General features: G+C 39.5%; 1 protein-coding gene across 1 annotated transcript; it reads right to left on the bottom strand.

Moving 5' to 3' along the window:
* Positions 1-4251: 4251 nt before the first annotated feature.
* On the bottom strand, positions 4252-14034 carry xpnpep1 (X-prolyl aminopeptidase (aminopeptidase P) 1, soluble). The gene is made up of 20 exons (XM_027283603.1): positions 13866-14034; positions 12678-12802; positions 12279-12342; positions 11978-12082; positions 11639-11731; positions 10806-10949; positions 10463-10558; positions 9251-9332; positions 8458-8668; positions 7966-8055; positions 7811-7861; positions 7515-7573; positions 7164-7241; positions 6992-7063; positions 6808-6868; positions 6564-6633; positions 5668-5841; positions 5066-5142; positions 4819-4917; positions 4252-4545 (listed from the first exon to the last, which is right to left on the bottom strand). The coding sequence occupies exons 2-20, from the start codon at positions 12792-12794 to the stop codon at positions 4426-4428; spliced, it is 1863 nt and encodes a 620-aa protein (XP_027139404.1). The 5' UTR covers positions 12795-12802; positions 13866-14034; the 3' UTR covers positions 4252-4425.
* Between the last annotated feature and the right edge of the window lie 956 nt (positions 14035-14990).

Below are 14990 nucleotides of genomic sequence, written 5' to 3'. Positions count from 1 at the left end.
ACCTTATTTCACTCTCATGATCAACTCTATCGCAAATGCTTTAACAATTAACATCTAATACTTAAATCTCTCTGAATGACACTGTCAAAATACAAACATTTACACATGTAAATGGTATCCTCAGTTATCCTGAGTTAAATCTAATTAAAACTTCAGTGAAAAGAAAAAGAAATACTACATGATTCACATTATTTTGGAACGTACATACCTTCAGTAAAACCTGAACTAAAAAGAAAAGAAAACAACAACATTGGAAGTAAATGTTATTGCTGAATTTACTCCCACCACAAAAACTGATTATCAGGATGATTACAATCATGATAAATGTCATAATTTCCTCTGCTGTGTTAATAATTTTAGTCTTGGGAGAAACACTGAGTTGGAATATTCCCATGATAGCTGCCACAGACAGAGTTAGTTTATGCATACCGGTCTGCTCAAATAAACCATACCAACTTAATGCCACCCACATGCCCCTTAAATCAAAACAGCTTAACTCTGCAGAGAAGCAGGATGGATGTGAAAATTAAACAGGCTTTAAAGAAGTTCAGGAGGCTAATAAACAGATATTTCAGCATTTGTGTCAAGGCTTATTTCCTAATCAGTCAATCTCTTTCTGTCTTTGTTTTTACTGTAGGCTGACTTAGAATATAAAGGCCACCACTGTCAGACAAGATCAGACTGCCAGGCTGACAAACACCACAGAGCTGTCAGTTTTCCAGAGTTATGTTGGTTCCTGACATACAGGCAAGGTCTGACACCTAGTGGAGGATTTGTTAGACATAAAAGTCACAGCCATGAAAGAAAAAAAAAATCAGTTATCTGATTTGAAGTTACATGATCTAGTTCTCATTAACTGTATAGATATGCATCATACCTAATAGAGCTTGTTAATATCACTATTTCTATCATATTTTGAGGAATTCCGATGTTTTGCAGGTCATAATCATGCATACAACAACTTACAAACAGATCAGAAATAAAACCAGATGGATATCAACATGAAACAGATCCTATAGGAGAATGACAGGAAATAAAAACATGACAAAACATCTTTATGGTAGAAAGATCAATGAAAATACAACAGAATATGGGGTTAGAAAGCTTCAAAATATATGCTATATGTATCACCAGTGGTAACGTTTATTTGGCACTTTTTACTAGTAAGTCAAACAAATGTGATATATCTTGTAGTTGCAATACACTGCATTTAAATAGCTCAGTTGAAGTGGCATTATAATGTATTGTTTGATTAACTATTGAAGTGTAGTTTAATCTAACAGTATATGAAATGATTAATTGTTGTCCAATCACATAATGCAATACAATAAATATTACACTGGTTCAAAAAAAAAAACAACAACAAGAAAATAAATTGGTAAAACAGAAACATTTCAAATAATCTTTCTATTTTTTCCTTGAAAACCAGAAAATTCTGGATATAGTGCAGAAGCATACTACGGGTGAATTGAGTTACAAATAATTTCCTGGTTGAATTTATAAAGTAAAACTCTAAGCAGGATGAGACAGGTCATTCGCAAAAGAGGTAAAATTCTCTCCGTTCACTCAATGCAGCAGCTCATCCTGTCAAACAGGGAAACAAAACCCTGCTTTAATTAGATGCTCAACTAATTGCATAATATCTCCCATGGTGCTGCAGGGTGAAGTGAAGCATAAGCAGACAGCAGAATGCTGTCTTTGTTGCCTTTTTGCTGGCTTTGGCTCTTGTGGCCATTTAGAGCCATCTGCCTGTGGATCTGGTCGTAGTTTCCTGATTTGAGTGATTTGATGCACTGTATCCCCGAAACACACAAGAGAAACAGGGAAGAGCTTGAAGACAAGAGGTGTAAAAGTAGAACTGAGGTTTGGGGTTTGGATGTTGTTACTCTGATCATCTTAGATTTAGTGAAAAGTCGGACTGAAATGTAGTTTTAGGTTGTTATTCTGCAGGAGAAGATAGGGGGGATTTATGGTTTATTGATGTCTTATGAGATTGTGCTGAAGATGTTAATGATGATTATTAAGGAGGATGTGACTTTAGCTTCTCAAACATGAACTTGAAGAAGGCACATGACACTGTGTCAGGTATGTGATGTGTAGGGACAGCAACGAAGATGCCTCAGACATCAGAGGATTGCTTTAAAGAAGGAAGAGCTGAAAATTCACAACAACACCATACTTCCTCACACATATTTTGGTCTCTGCAAGCTAAAAACAGTCAAACTCTCTGGTTTCGGGTCACCACTCTGAACTTATTACAAACAGTATAAAAGGCCCTACATCTCCCTCCCCTCAGTGTCCTCCCAAAATGCTGAACAGAATAATGAGCAGTAAACATGGGGAGTAGAGCGGGGGAGGGAGAGGAGGAGTGAACTTGAACTGAGGGGCTGACAAAAGAGGGGGTGTCTCCACAGCGACTGAGTCGGGCGGTTTGAGTCACATGGCCCGGGGTTTCTATTGAAACCAAGTGAGAAGAGGCTTGAAGTTCAGCCTTTAGTCCATGTTTTGCAAGCCGATGGCAGCAACATGAGTGGAGCCCAACAGGACGGCGCAATGACGGCAGACAGCCTCCCTCTGAACAGGACGGCAGCTTTTGGACTACATGATCAGGAGCAAGAGATGAACTCAGCTCTGTTTGGTCAGTGTGGTTCACTCTTTTATATCAGTTACATTACTTTCATTTCAGTATACAGTCACCAGTTTAACTAAACAAATAATGTTTTAGTGTTTCTTCTAAGTGAAACTCTATTTTTGCTTCTTCTACCCAGAGTTCAAAGTGTTTAACATTGTCATCATAGCCCTGGCCTTGTGTATCCTAACCATCACCGGCCTGTACTGCATCATTGTCTGCTACAATCGCAGCAGGTGAGGATTAGATATCAGATATGCTTTGGTGGAATGGTGCAATGGCATAATGCAATATGAAGTTACATTAAAAGTGTAATTAGTGCCATCTTCTTCACCAGGCAGTCCAAGAGAGCCCACGTGTACGAGAGTGCAGTGACCCGAGGCGAGTCGCTGGATCCAGTGGCGGTCAAAGGTGTGAAGAGGTCAACCAGCTTCATCAACCCTCTGGCCTTCTTCAGGAAACCAGAGGCAGCAAAGGACAACTCCAGGATCTATTACATCTACAGTAACCCGCTGCCTGTAGGACTGAAGGAGGAAGAGGAGGACGGAGGGACCAAAGCCTCAGAGGAGCAAACTGCACTGTCGCTGCCACTGTCGTTTCAAGAGTATGCCAAGGATCCAAACAGTGGCATCGTACTGGACCCTCCGATCTTTTACATGCAGCTCTAGGGAGTGGTGAAGTGGGGGTGGTGTTGCCTGAATGTCACAGAGCGAGTCACTGGAATCTGAAGGGTCTGAGGTTCAGTCAAAATTTCTGTTGTGTACAGGCCATTAAGGGGACAATTAAATTCAGTTTATTGATCATGGGGAATCTTCAGTCTCTAAAAAACTGTAGTTTAAAGGCCTCTGTAGCTCAGGTCTGAGAAATCTGATGATATCATCAGTTATTCCAGGAAAGGCTTGGAGACAACCAAAAGGCTAAGACTTGGAATGTGTGAATGAGTGAAAATACAACACTTAGTCACTAGTGTACCCCCTTGAAACTCTGATGTACTCTGAAATAACAAATAACTCTAAACTATATGTATGTCACTATGTATCTAATATTGCAACATGTGACTGCATTCGATGCTACTTTAAGAAAATCTGACACTAAGTGTTTTGTCCCTAAAAGATCGATGTAGGACCTGATTCACATTCCTGCCACAGTTTCAGCTGTTTCACTGATTCACAATGCAAATTTTAAATATTTTAAAAATGGCTTTGAAAATGTTCTATAAAATAGAAAATACACTTGATGTGTTTGTAATGATACCCACAATGCATTATGGGGAGAAACTATAATTGTAAACAAAACATGTGCACCTTTAAATTTGGCAAAAGTACAGGATATTAGTTTTATGGATGCATAATACTCATGTATATGTCTAAAATGGTCACTGTGGATTTCTTCTTTGAATGCATACTGAGATAGAGATTAAATACTGATGTTTTGTTCAGTCAGGTCAGATACTAATATTTTCACATCACATAGGATTTTCGACACGTTAAGAAAGGTTTTTGACATTTACAAAATTCCCCTGGATAACCTCAAAATGCACGTTTGCCAAGCTGAACATGAGGCTGTCATTGTTCGATAAAAGCTGATTATGTTGGTGACAAATGGGAGTAAACACGGGGAAGTTTTGGTTTTTTTAATGATCTTTAATAAAACTGCTGACACAATGTGCTTTACAAAAGAAGCCAAGTGTGGGACACAGAGAAAGATGAGAAAAATACAAACAATTATCACCGCAGAGCTGTTGATCGTTCCAGTAATCCTGGGCAAAAAGGATTGGCTTGCGCAAGACTCCGTCCTCAGACGATTGGCTGGGTCTCTCTGATCAGCCACTCCAGTGCGTCCTTCCTGCCCTGCCTCTCCAGCTCTGCTCCAACCACCTCCCGGCACATCCTGTGGTACCCGTTCACCCAGTCCCGCTGCAGGACAGAGAAGAGAGGCCATCAAACAATGAACATACTGTTTAAGTAGTGCATACTGTAAAGGTATATTGTCAAATTTTCAAATGAAAAGCTCACAATTTTAACATAGCTAAGCTATAGTGATTGAATTTCTCACATTTCTTTTCCACCTCTTATAAATCACACTTCCTTTAATGTGTTTGAAGTGTCTATCACATTATCAATAAAAACATTTAGAGATGAACTTGTTGAATAAACACTGATTACAAAATACCACTGGTTATTCCTCACCTCCTTCTCAGTGAGCAGCTCTGTGTCCATCATCTTGACTTGGATAGGAACCAAAGTAAGAGGCTCAAATGTCAGACTACCTCTGTTCCTGTAGTTGTACTGAACACACAACACACACAACATTACAACTGTTTCCTGTAGCATTTAACATCTTAGTGGGAAGAGCACTCTTCGGCTCTACTCTGTATTTTATACTATACTACTTCTGATTATACTTTTAGGTCTGGTTCCCAGTTAAAGGATTTACCTTGGGCTTAGCTGGAATAACAAGGACCACATTTTCAATACGAATGCCAAAAGATCCATCTTCATAGTAGCCAGGTTCTGGGAAAAAGGGAAGACGATGAACATTTAGAATATATTCAAACAAAAAGAATTTTTGAGGACTTGCTAAATGTATTTGCATTAAGGTGTTTTTAACTTCTGCAGAGGTCACCTCTTTAATGTTGCCATCATGACAAACAGCTAAACATCCAATGAAATCACATTAAAGGCTTGTGCGTGACAAAGAAAGGACAGTGTTTTTTTAATTCCATCTATGTGCCTTTGGCAATCAGTCAGTTAGCATTAAAGGCTTCATGTCTGCCCATAAACCGTTATAATATATAAACATAGTGTAATGTGTGGTTTTTAGTGCTCTGGCTCTGTTTTGCCTTTGCTGTAATCATTCCCAGAAGAGGTGTAAGGAAGCCGACACAAAACTTTAATATGCTGGTTTGTGCATTTTATGATAGTCGACCATGTTTAATTTATTGATTATTTATTCATCATTTACAGTATAAATAAAATCCTGGCTACACAGTAACACTGACTTTTTTCACAGTCCAATTAAAAACCGTCGTGTCATACCATCACTGACGATCATGCCGGCCTCCAGAGGTTCATCAGCGAAGGTCTTGTAGCTGATGCCGCAGGGCCCCTCATGGACATTGAGGAAGCAGCCCACGCCATGGCCCGTACCATGAAGGTAGTCCAAGCCTGAATCCCACAGAGCTGCACGGGCAAACGAATCCAACAGGTGGCCTGGGGGAGGGAATGCAGGGTTAGAGCTAGAGATCACGCTTTGTTTAAAGTAATGCACTAAAAAGTCATCAGTCATTTGTTTGTTTTCACATCTTTCATGGCACAAAGACATTTGAGTATCATCCCAGTGTGAAATTTACTGCGTTTGTCTATGTGTTGCCTCCAACAAAGTACATTTTGCTCCTCGTGTGAAGAAGTGGGAGATAATTTAACAAACAATTTACCATGTTTCCATCCATCAGATATCTTACAAACCACTCCTCAGATTTTACTACTGCTTGAACTTTGTCACATACTCAGTCTTGATCACATGTTTCTAGGGTTTAAATTTGATTGGTCTCATGGGAATGCTATAATTAAAGGTCGTGTTGTGTAATTATATTGCCTTGAAATTTAACGACAGCCCGCTTTGTCTCTCTTCTCTAAACAGTGTCTCGGGTTGAAATTCTCCAGTCCTTCCTTGAGTTTGACAAAACAGACTTTGGACTATACAAGATTAGTTACTGATTTGCCAAAAAATATGCTTGCGTTATTCTTGAGCACCAACATGTTTACTTTTGACTTGTTTTTCTGTCTGAATAAAATATCTATAGTCAACAAAAGACAAAGAGATTATTCTAGAAATATCATATAACCTACTAACTCTTTGATTTGAGCCTAACTCTCTTACCTAATACTGGTATGTACTTTATACAGTGTGAGAGAGGTGTAGACAAAAGCACCTTTTGTTCCATTGGGAAAAACAGCAGCACTGACAGCTATGTGTCCCTTCAGCACATAGGTAAAGCATTCCTACATGAACAGAGAGAGAGACAGTGCACAATACAAGTAAATATGTAAAAATAAAATCAAGGTTTGGATAAATTCAGTCAATGATTTGAATAATGCAAACGTCATCAAACCCTAACCTCAAATCAGATTTATTTTGACAGTGAAAACAGAGAACTAGCAAACAGGCCAATTCACCTTCACAAAAGCAGACGGTGTCCCGAAGTGCACCGTGCGTGTGACGTCTGTGGTTCCATCACTGCCAAAGAATACAGACGCAGATGACAGTTCCTGTGTTGATTTTTGATCTGAGACCTGTAGGTCAATCCAATGCTAAATTCGCCTAAATGCAGTTGATTTGTATAATCATTATTTTGCTTACACGTATTGAGCTCCAGAGTCGATCAGGTAAACTTCATTCATGGAGAGGGTTCTGTTGGTTTCAGGCAGCGGCCTAAAAGAGGATTTAAAAAAAAAATAAATAAATAAAACTGCAAATACAGCTACAAATGTACTTGTACTTGAACTTGAGTCTGTTTCATTAACAAACTGACCTGTAATGTATTATCGCTCCATTTGGACCAACGCTGGAAATTGTGGGGAAACTGAGGCCGACAAAATCTTTCTGTTGACTGAAAAAAAAGACACATTATCATTAAGAAAGGGATCATTGTCACATTGACAGTCCGAGTATAACATACTAACATAGCATTCAACTTCAAAGTGTTTCGACAGACATTTTGCTACACTTCCACGTCCAGTAGAGGGGGATATAACTCCAGAATAGACACTATCACAATGCCGCTGACAGCATTTTTCAGTTAAACTAACTTTCAAGTTAAACTATGTGAGCTTGTCAATCAGACAAGTAAACTAAAAGTGATAAAGACTGCGGAAAACCCCACCTGCGGAATTCTTCAGCTTTATCAGCAGCAGAGATCTCCGTCACGTTGCCTTTAGGAATCTGTAAAAGAGCATTGTTCCAGTCAGTCATACACTGGCATAACACTTTGAAGTGCAAGCAGAGTTGGGCAATAACCTTCGCCTGGGGTTATTACACTCACGTTAAGACATATAAAAATACAAAATGGGTAGGTTTTGGAGGCCTGCCCTATCCTATTTGTAGGGGGACAGGACTGAATCTGTTCTTTTCTCCAATACATCCAAATATGTATGATCTCAAAAAAATAATAAAAAATACCTCTTTTTCCAACCAAGCAAAGAGTTCACACAGGGCAACTGCATCCTTGATCTAGGGAAAAGATGTAAAACATTTTCTGTAAAAGGTAAGATGTCATAAAGTCAATAATTAGAAGATATAACAGTTTTTTTTTTAAAAAGCTCAAAGGTTCTTACGTGGGCCATTTTCATGCCCTGAATCTCAGTGGTGTTCTTCACAGCCTTGGTGAGGCAGAGTGGAGTGTAGGGAATTGGAGTCCGGTGGGCCTGAAATAGTTGAAGTGGAAACATTTACAGTTAAAAAAAAAAAAGTAGCTGATGTTACCTTAAAATTAATGAAAATGTAACATTTGTGAAATATTGTGTTAACTCTCAAAGCTAAGAGAATGAATGCTGTTCCCCTAAATTCCTGTCTGCCCTGACGTGTTTCAGTAAATTGACTATTGGAAAAGGTTACCCGGAAAGCCAAGAAATAGGTTCCTGCTATTTTAAGATTATACTTAAGGTTAAAAACCCTGACGCTGGCGTCAAAGGATTAAGACTTCTGTCCTTCCACCACAAAACAACAATGCAGGTTGTTGTGAGTCACATTTTATGAACAAAAACACTGGGGACAATGATCTGTCTTCTAAATGCTAAGGATTTGTCACTGTCACACTGCTCTCTTACCTTGGGGATGACTTGTGTGAGAGCACAACTGGCCTTGTCACAGATCCACACTTTGTCCTTGGGGCCGAGTGCAGCGCAGATCGCCTGAAGCTCGGTGTAGACCGACTCATAAGGGAACGTGCGGATGCTCAGCTCAGGCTTGCTGGGGGAGTCCAGCTGCAGATGGTCTCTCAGTGTGGGATCGGAGAGACGCTTTAGGTCCACAAAAAGCCTGCAAAGAAGGGGAACAAAAGGAGTAACAAAAACTGTTTTGAAATTGTACAAATTTCTATTTTATATTTATGATTCTACATTTGTAGACAGAGCACAGAAACATAGTGAACATAGAAACAGAACATAGAAACAAATGATACAAGGAAGTGAAACAAGGAAGAGTCTATAAAACAGATAGAGTCTAAAAATAGTTAAAGAAAACATCTCCAAAGCATTTAGCAATTAGACTCCAGAGGGAAGTTATCTGAACACATGGTAATGAACCTGTTTCTCATTCTGTGATCAAGAATTTTGGGAGTGTCTGCAAGTCAAAGATAAATTAAATGTTAAAATGTCCTCGGATCTCTTCAGTGTCATTAACAATACAACAAAACATAACTGTTTTAATTAACATGTAAAAGAAAGACAAGACTTTTTGTAAGTACTTACTGGATTATGCCTGTATGTGCCGAAGCATGGGTGTATATTGATCACATTTTGAGGAATTCCTACTAATAATTCAAAGCCCTTCATATCAGTCAGTAGTTAAGGTAATTATAATCATGCCGATGTGTTGTTGCATTGTATTATATCTAATTACCTTATTGTGTTCATCCCCACAATGGCATATGCGAAGAAAACTGGGTTGTATTCAATGTCTGCACCACGTAGGTTAAAAAGCCCTGAGGGGAAGACATAATGAAATATTAAATTCTAATAATAATAACACGAATTGTTACTAATATTCATCAACATGTAAAAAAACAAAAAACAAAAACTATTTCATTACATAATGAAGGCAAGAACATTGGCAGCCATTCTATTCTCACATTTCTTTTTTGGGCGATCCATGCCAACAGGGAAAACTTTATTTCCTGATAATAACTTTCAGTCTGTTTCACTTAGTGTATGTGTCAAGTTACACCTCAGTACAATCAGTGTGTATGTACAGTATGTTATTACCCTACTGTCAGTCATTCTTTGTGGATGCCTGTGCAAATTCCCTTCAATTTAACACCCATTGAAACCCTCTTCTCTGAATGCTACCTGATGACAATCAAAATCAGCATGCCTCTAATTAACACAAACTCTCAGACCGAACAATCAGAAACAAGAGCTCATTAGGCACGGTGAACAAGGTACTCCAACAGGCATCTAGAGGGACACCTGCGCATCCCTGGGTCCTTGGATCGTGATCATGTATTCAAAGGGACTTATGTAACAGGAGTTATGTTGGTATGGCTGCTGCTTGTTTTACACAGCAATGACTAAAAAACTGACCATCTCCATACATCAACAAGAAATGTTTTTCACCTGGCCGTCATGTTTGGCTGCGGGTTTATAAATCTAATAGTGCTGCGCTAACGTGGATCTGAATAGTGCAGCCCAGCGCTTAATGAACCACACACACTGGAGAACTGTCCCAGTGAACACTGGATTTAGTTTGTAGATTCGATATAAAAGTCACCGCAAAACATGTTTGCTGTCCAGTCAAATGGGAAGAGTTGCTGTGAGTCTTTCAAAAATGAATTGTTCAAAGCAACCATTGAGTTATTTTACTCAAGTACTGTACTTAAATATAGAAATAATATATCTCCACTGCTCCACTTTCTTCAAAGGCATGGATTTGCTGTCTGACACAATGACTTCTTTCTGTTATATATTACTGGAAGTGGTAATGTGAGACATTTTCCAAATCTTACTGGTCTCCGTAAATCAATGTGTATCAACATTTCCATTACGGTATTTTATCACTGTGCTTCCTTGGCAGAAGCATTTACACCAGTGTGTATTTCCGTAGAATGAGCCGTACATGCAATCTCGTCCAACGCTGTGGCAACAAACCAGGTGATTTTCCTCTCGGTCATCTTGGCTCGCAGAGCTGTGATCTTGTCTTGCCAGGATATACCTACAGAAAGACAGCAGCCAAAAATGTGACACTGTAACACCTGTTTATGTAATAAGAGTGAAAACATTTTGTTTTTCTTGGAAACAAAAGATTGAAGAAAGTTTAAAGAAACAAATCAAACTAAAAATATTTCTGCTGACAATAAAATCATTCTTCAGTTCTACAAGAATAAAACAATGGTGTCTTTTTTCTGGGCGGGTCGACTACAGTAACACAACTGTGTGTTGTGTGTTAGCTCTGCACTAACCGGTGTACTCTAGTCCCAATGTGCGGAGCTGTGTGCTGGGTCTTTCCGGACGGTCCGCCCAGACAGCATCAATCAGATTATCCTGGACTGCCACCAGAGAGTGGCCGGCACTGGTCAGTGCCTTGGACATGTTCTTCCACTGATCTGAAATATGACATCAGAAAACTGTGTTAAGATGAAAAACAACTGTAAAAGCACAATATTTTATTTGCAATATAATGACAAGGCTCTGTAGGAAGCAAGAACAGTTTCTATGCTGGCTGATCCTGCAAAAGTTCAGTTCCCTAATGGAGAAGCAAAAAAGGTACGATATGTAAGATTGGACACCGCAGCTCAAATTCAAAACACTGGAGAGCAGTCTCCCCCTCCCCAGACTGCAGCGAACTTCAGCATGAGCCGTGTAGTTATCAGACCGGATCAAAACACACAGAATAAAACAAAAACAGACCGCTCAGTCTGTCAAGGCAAATTTCAAAATAAGAAACATACTGACTATAGTAATTTATCAAGGAGCTCAGTAGAGCATGTTTCATTTATCTCTGATGACACAGCATATTCATTTTATGATTTAATACAGTAAATATCTTACATAGTGTACCTTTAAGTGTACTCTGTATCTTAATCTTATTTTATATATATTGTAAATTGTACTCTGTATCTTAATCTTATTTTATATATATTGTAAATTTAAACCAACATGTAAGATTTTTGTTAACTGCAGCATATTTCCTGCTGTATTCTAGAAAGAGTACAATATTCATACTGTTCATACTGTTTGTCACTGTGCGCCCTTCCTGCCTACAGTAGTGACACTGAACCACTGCACAACCCACCAGCAGCGATGATCCAAGGATCTACTCCCACTTTGGAGTTCTCTGGCAGGACGCTGATTAGCCAGTCCTCCTGAGAGGGGGTCTCCTTCAGCCCTAGATATGAGACGGAGAGGTAAAATATGCATGGCTTACTGATGTTTAACATACAACATCTTCAGAGATTTTTTTTTGTCTTCAGAACCACATGCAGACATAAATAGGACAATCTTTGTTTTTCCATGCTTAAATTAGGCCAAAACATTCTGCTAACAGCCGGGCTGTGACTCATGACTCATGTCATTACTAAAAAGCATTTTTTATTTGCATCATGTACCACAGAAACACTAAGTGGGACATTACCCATCTTCATAAGGGTCCAGTTGTTGTCCATCTGCTGACTGGCCTGGAGGAAATATCGCCCATCAGTCCACATTGCAGCGTGCTGCTCTGTGACAATGGCTGTACCTGCACGTAACAACAAACGAAGAAGATTTGAATGAGAAAAGAATTTGATACTGTGATGGTGATACTGTCAGTCTCGCAATCACTGCCTGTCTCCTTCTCGTCTGCTATTGTTGTATATTAAGGAGGGGTCAAAAGCTGTTCAATTCCGAGAAGTGTCATGCCACCTCGTCGTCACTCATATACAAGCAAATCATACCTGCAGAGCCATTGAACCCACAGATATATTCACGTCTGCAGTCACATGGTGCAATGTATTCACTCTGGAAGACATGGGGACAGAAAGAGAGATCAGCTTCATTAACAATCAGTGAAAAGTGGCCATCAACCAGTCAGACATTTTAAATGCCACCTTTGCTGCTCTTCTCACATCATGTCTTGGCATGGAGAGGCAAAAGGGAGGAGCAGTGGGCAGAGAGCTACAATTAACTGCGAAGGTCAGATGAGACGATCAGAAGTGAATCAGGACACACGCAAATACTAAAATAGGGAGGAGTAGCGGATGCACGGCCGTGAGCTTGTTCATGTGTGTTTAGGGGTCACTTTGGTTATATGAACATGCTGAAATGTAGTATGCTGTGTTTGTGATCTAGCTTACCTGATGTGCATCTCCAGAGGGGATTACGTAAGCCTGTATGGGCTCAGAGACATATTTGCAGTTCTTCATGGCCTGGCGAAGCAGCCTGAGCAGCTCCCCTGTGATCTTTGGAGACATGGCCGTACCTGAATGGGGACAGAAACATGACGCAATACTTAAAGACATTGAATTTAAGTCAGATTTCTTTACCGCAAACCTTTTCAAAACAGAGTTTCGGTGCTATTATTGTGAAATGTATGATGTGAAATCTAACGTAGATTAGATTTGATTTAACGTAAATCAAATACAGCCTGATTATCCATAGATTACCTGACTTCTGGGATGCCATGATGACTTCAGGTGACTGGACCCAGACACTGACTGACTGACTACACCTGCCTGACTATGAACGTGGAGCTCAAAGTCACAGTCCACACCTGGATCTTTAACCTCATGTAACATGCTGACTAGGCAACAGGAGTTAAATATTAAAGGAATAGATTATGTGATGAGTGTCGGCACGTCTGTGACCTACTTCCAAATCTCATAAAACAAAGTATGCTGTGTGCACTGGTGAATTAACTATCACTATACACATGGACAGCTGGGCGGTAAAACTAGCTGTAAAAAACCGACCAATCACGTTGCAGCATTCTTCATCGAGGAGCTCTCCTATTGGTTAAACACTCAGCACTCGATTGTTTACAAGTTGGGGTTACAAGAAGCAGTCGTATTTTTATATGTAACCTACAAGCTATCTAACTAGCTACAATAAAATGAAACATTCAGTTTTTATATTCTGATAAGATACTAAAAAAAACCCAACATCTTAGGTTGAAGTCGACGGCCGTGTGTGTTTTATCCAGCCATCACAAAAGGCCAACGATAACACACAATAACTCATTCATTCAGCGTGCGGACGTTGATTTTAGTAACATTAGAGGGTGTGGTAGCATGCCGGTGGGATATTGGTAAAGTTGCTGGTTAATTTTCGCAGTTTCGCTGCTCTGGTTAAACGCTTTTCTCTCCGTTGTGGTTGCGGACAATACGCTACAGACTCAGGCGTGGGCTGACCAGCCGTTTCCGTCATTTGAAAACAGTCAACATCGCTCCGTGCCACCGGGGAGACCGAGCGTCAGCTCCGCCACAGCACCGCTAGCTCACGTTAAAGTCCCTCCACACACAGCCAGTGAAATGCTGAATACACACCCGGTGGTTTCGTCTTGGAAATGTGTTTCTCGGCTTTAAACAAAACACGAAGCGCTTCTTTGCCAGCTCGGACCTTGTGTTAATTTACAGGACAGGAGGCTGCCATTTCGTTGTTGACGTTTGCGCTCACGTGACTGCAGTTTCTTCCAGTAGACGCAGAGGGATCCAGACTCGCCTCCTTTTCTGTGAATAATACATGCAACGAAGAACACAACAACACGTTGTGTGATAATAAATACACAATTATGTTTCATGTACTATGCATGAATGCCAAATTAGTTCATGCAAAGAGCTGCATTTTGTTTTTCAGTTCCTTGTGCTCTCATTGTTTTTGCCTTAATACACATTAAATCATTTATTTGTTCACCCACAACAGTATGCAGTGTATGGGCTGTTTACATTACCTGCACTGACAGTATATGAATAATATCAGTTTCATTTATTGATGTAATCACTGTTATTTTCTGACCTTTTTTTTTTAGTCTTTATGTGTGACTATGGGTGACTGTAGCTCAATCTGTAATAATAATTTCGCTTGGGGAATGAAGTAAATCCTGAAGTATAAAGGCTGGACTGATAGCTGGAGAAGTGCCAGTTCACCTCCAGGGCACTGCAGAGGCACTGAATGCCTAACTGCACCCAGGGTGCTGCTGGTTGTGTTAAAATGCATGTAAAACCTTGAGTGAAATCAATCATAATCATCAATAAGGTAATAATACTATGATAATATACTAACATTGTCATTATCATCCTTATCCTCCTTCCATGCGAAATACAATATAATATAATTCTAATAACTCATACATAATATTTGCCTTTTTGTCAGTGTCTCAACCCTCCATCACCTCCCACCCCCAAAAGGGGTTGTATATTGTAATTAATAGCTTCAATAAAGTAATGTAACAATTAACTAATGTTTTATAATGAAGTCCTTTGTTCTGAATGTTAATAAGTAATTTTCCAAAATGTCAGATTTCAATCTGAGCAGAAGTCCCTTTTTATCAAAAGATCTGCTGTGTGTCCTGGAGGTGGAAATTTTCACAACCTGGCAACCCAAACGTGTTCTTATTAATGTCTTATAACTTATATAAAAGCTATAATTATTAAAGATTATAAGTCATTATT

This window comes from Larimichthys crocea, chromosome X (assembly GCF_000972845.2).
Source record: "Larimichthys crocea isolate SSNF chromosome X, L_crocea_2.0, whole genome shotgun sequence".
NCBI classification, from domain to species: Eukaryota; Metazoa; Chordata; class Actinopteri; family Sciaenidae; genus Larimichthys; species Larimichthys crocea.
The sequence above is the reverse complement of the archived record's forward strand: the minus strand, read 5'-3'. Positions and strand labels throughout refer to the sequence as shown.

Bases quoted from the DNA above. Each gene is read 5' to 3' on its own strand.
- xpnpep1 (XM_027283603.1), bottom strand. From the start codon at position 12,794: ATGTCTCCAAAGATCACAGGGGAGCTGCTCAGGCTGCTTCGCCAGGCC. The intron at 9,333-10,462 runs GTACGGCTCATT...TCTTCCCCTCAG, and splicing joins AGCGTTGGACGAGATTGCAT to GGCTTTTTAACCTACGTGGT. The intron at 5,143-5,667 runs GTATGACACGAC...CCTTTTTCCCAG, and splicing joins CGGCATGATCGTCAGTGATG to AACCTGGCTACTATGAAGAT.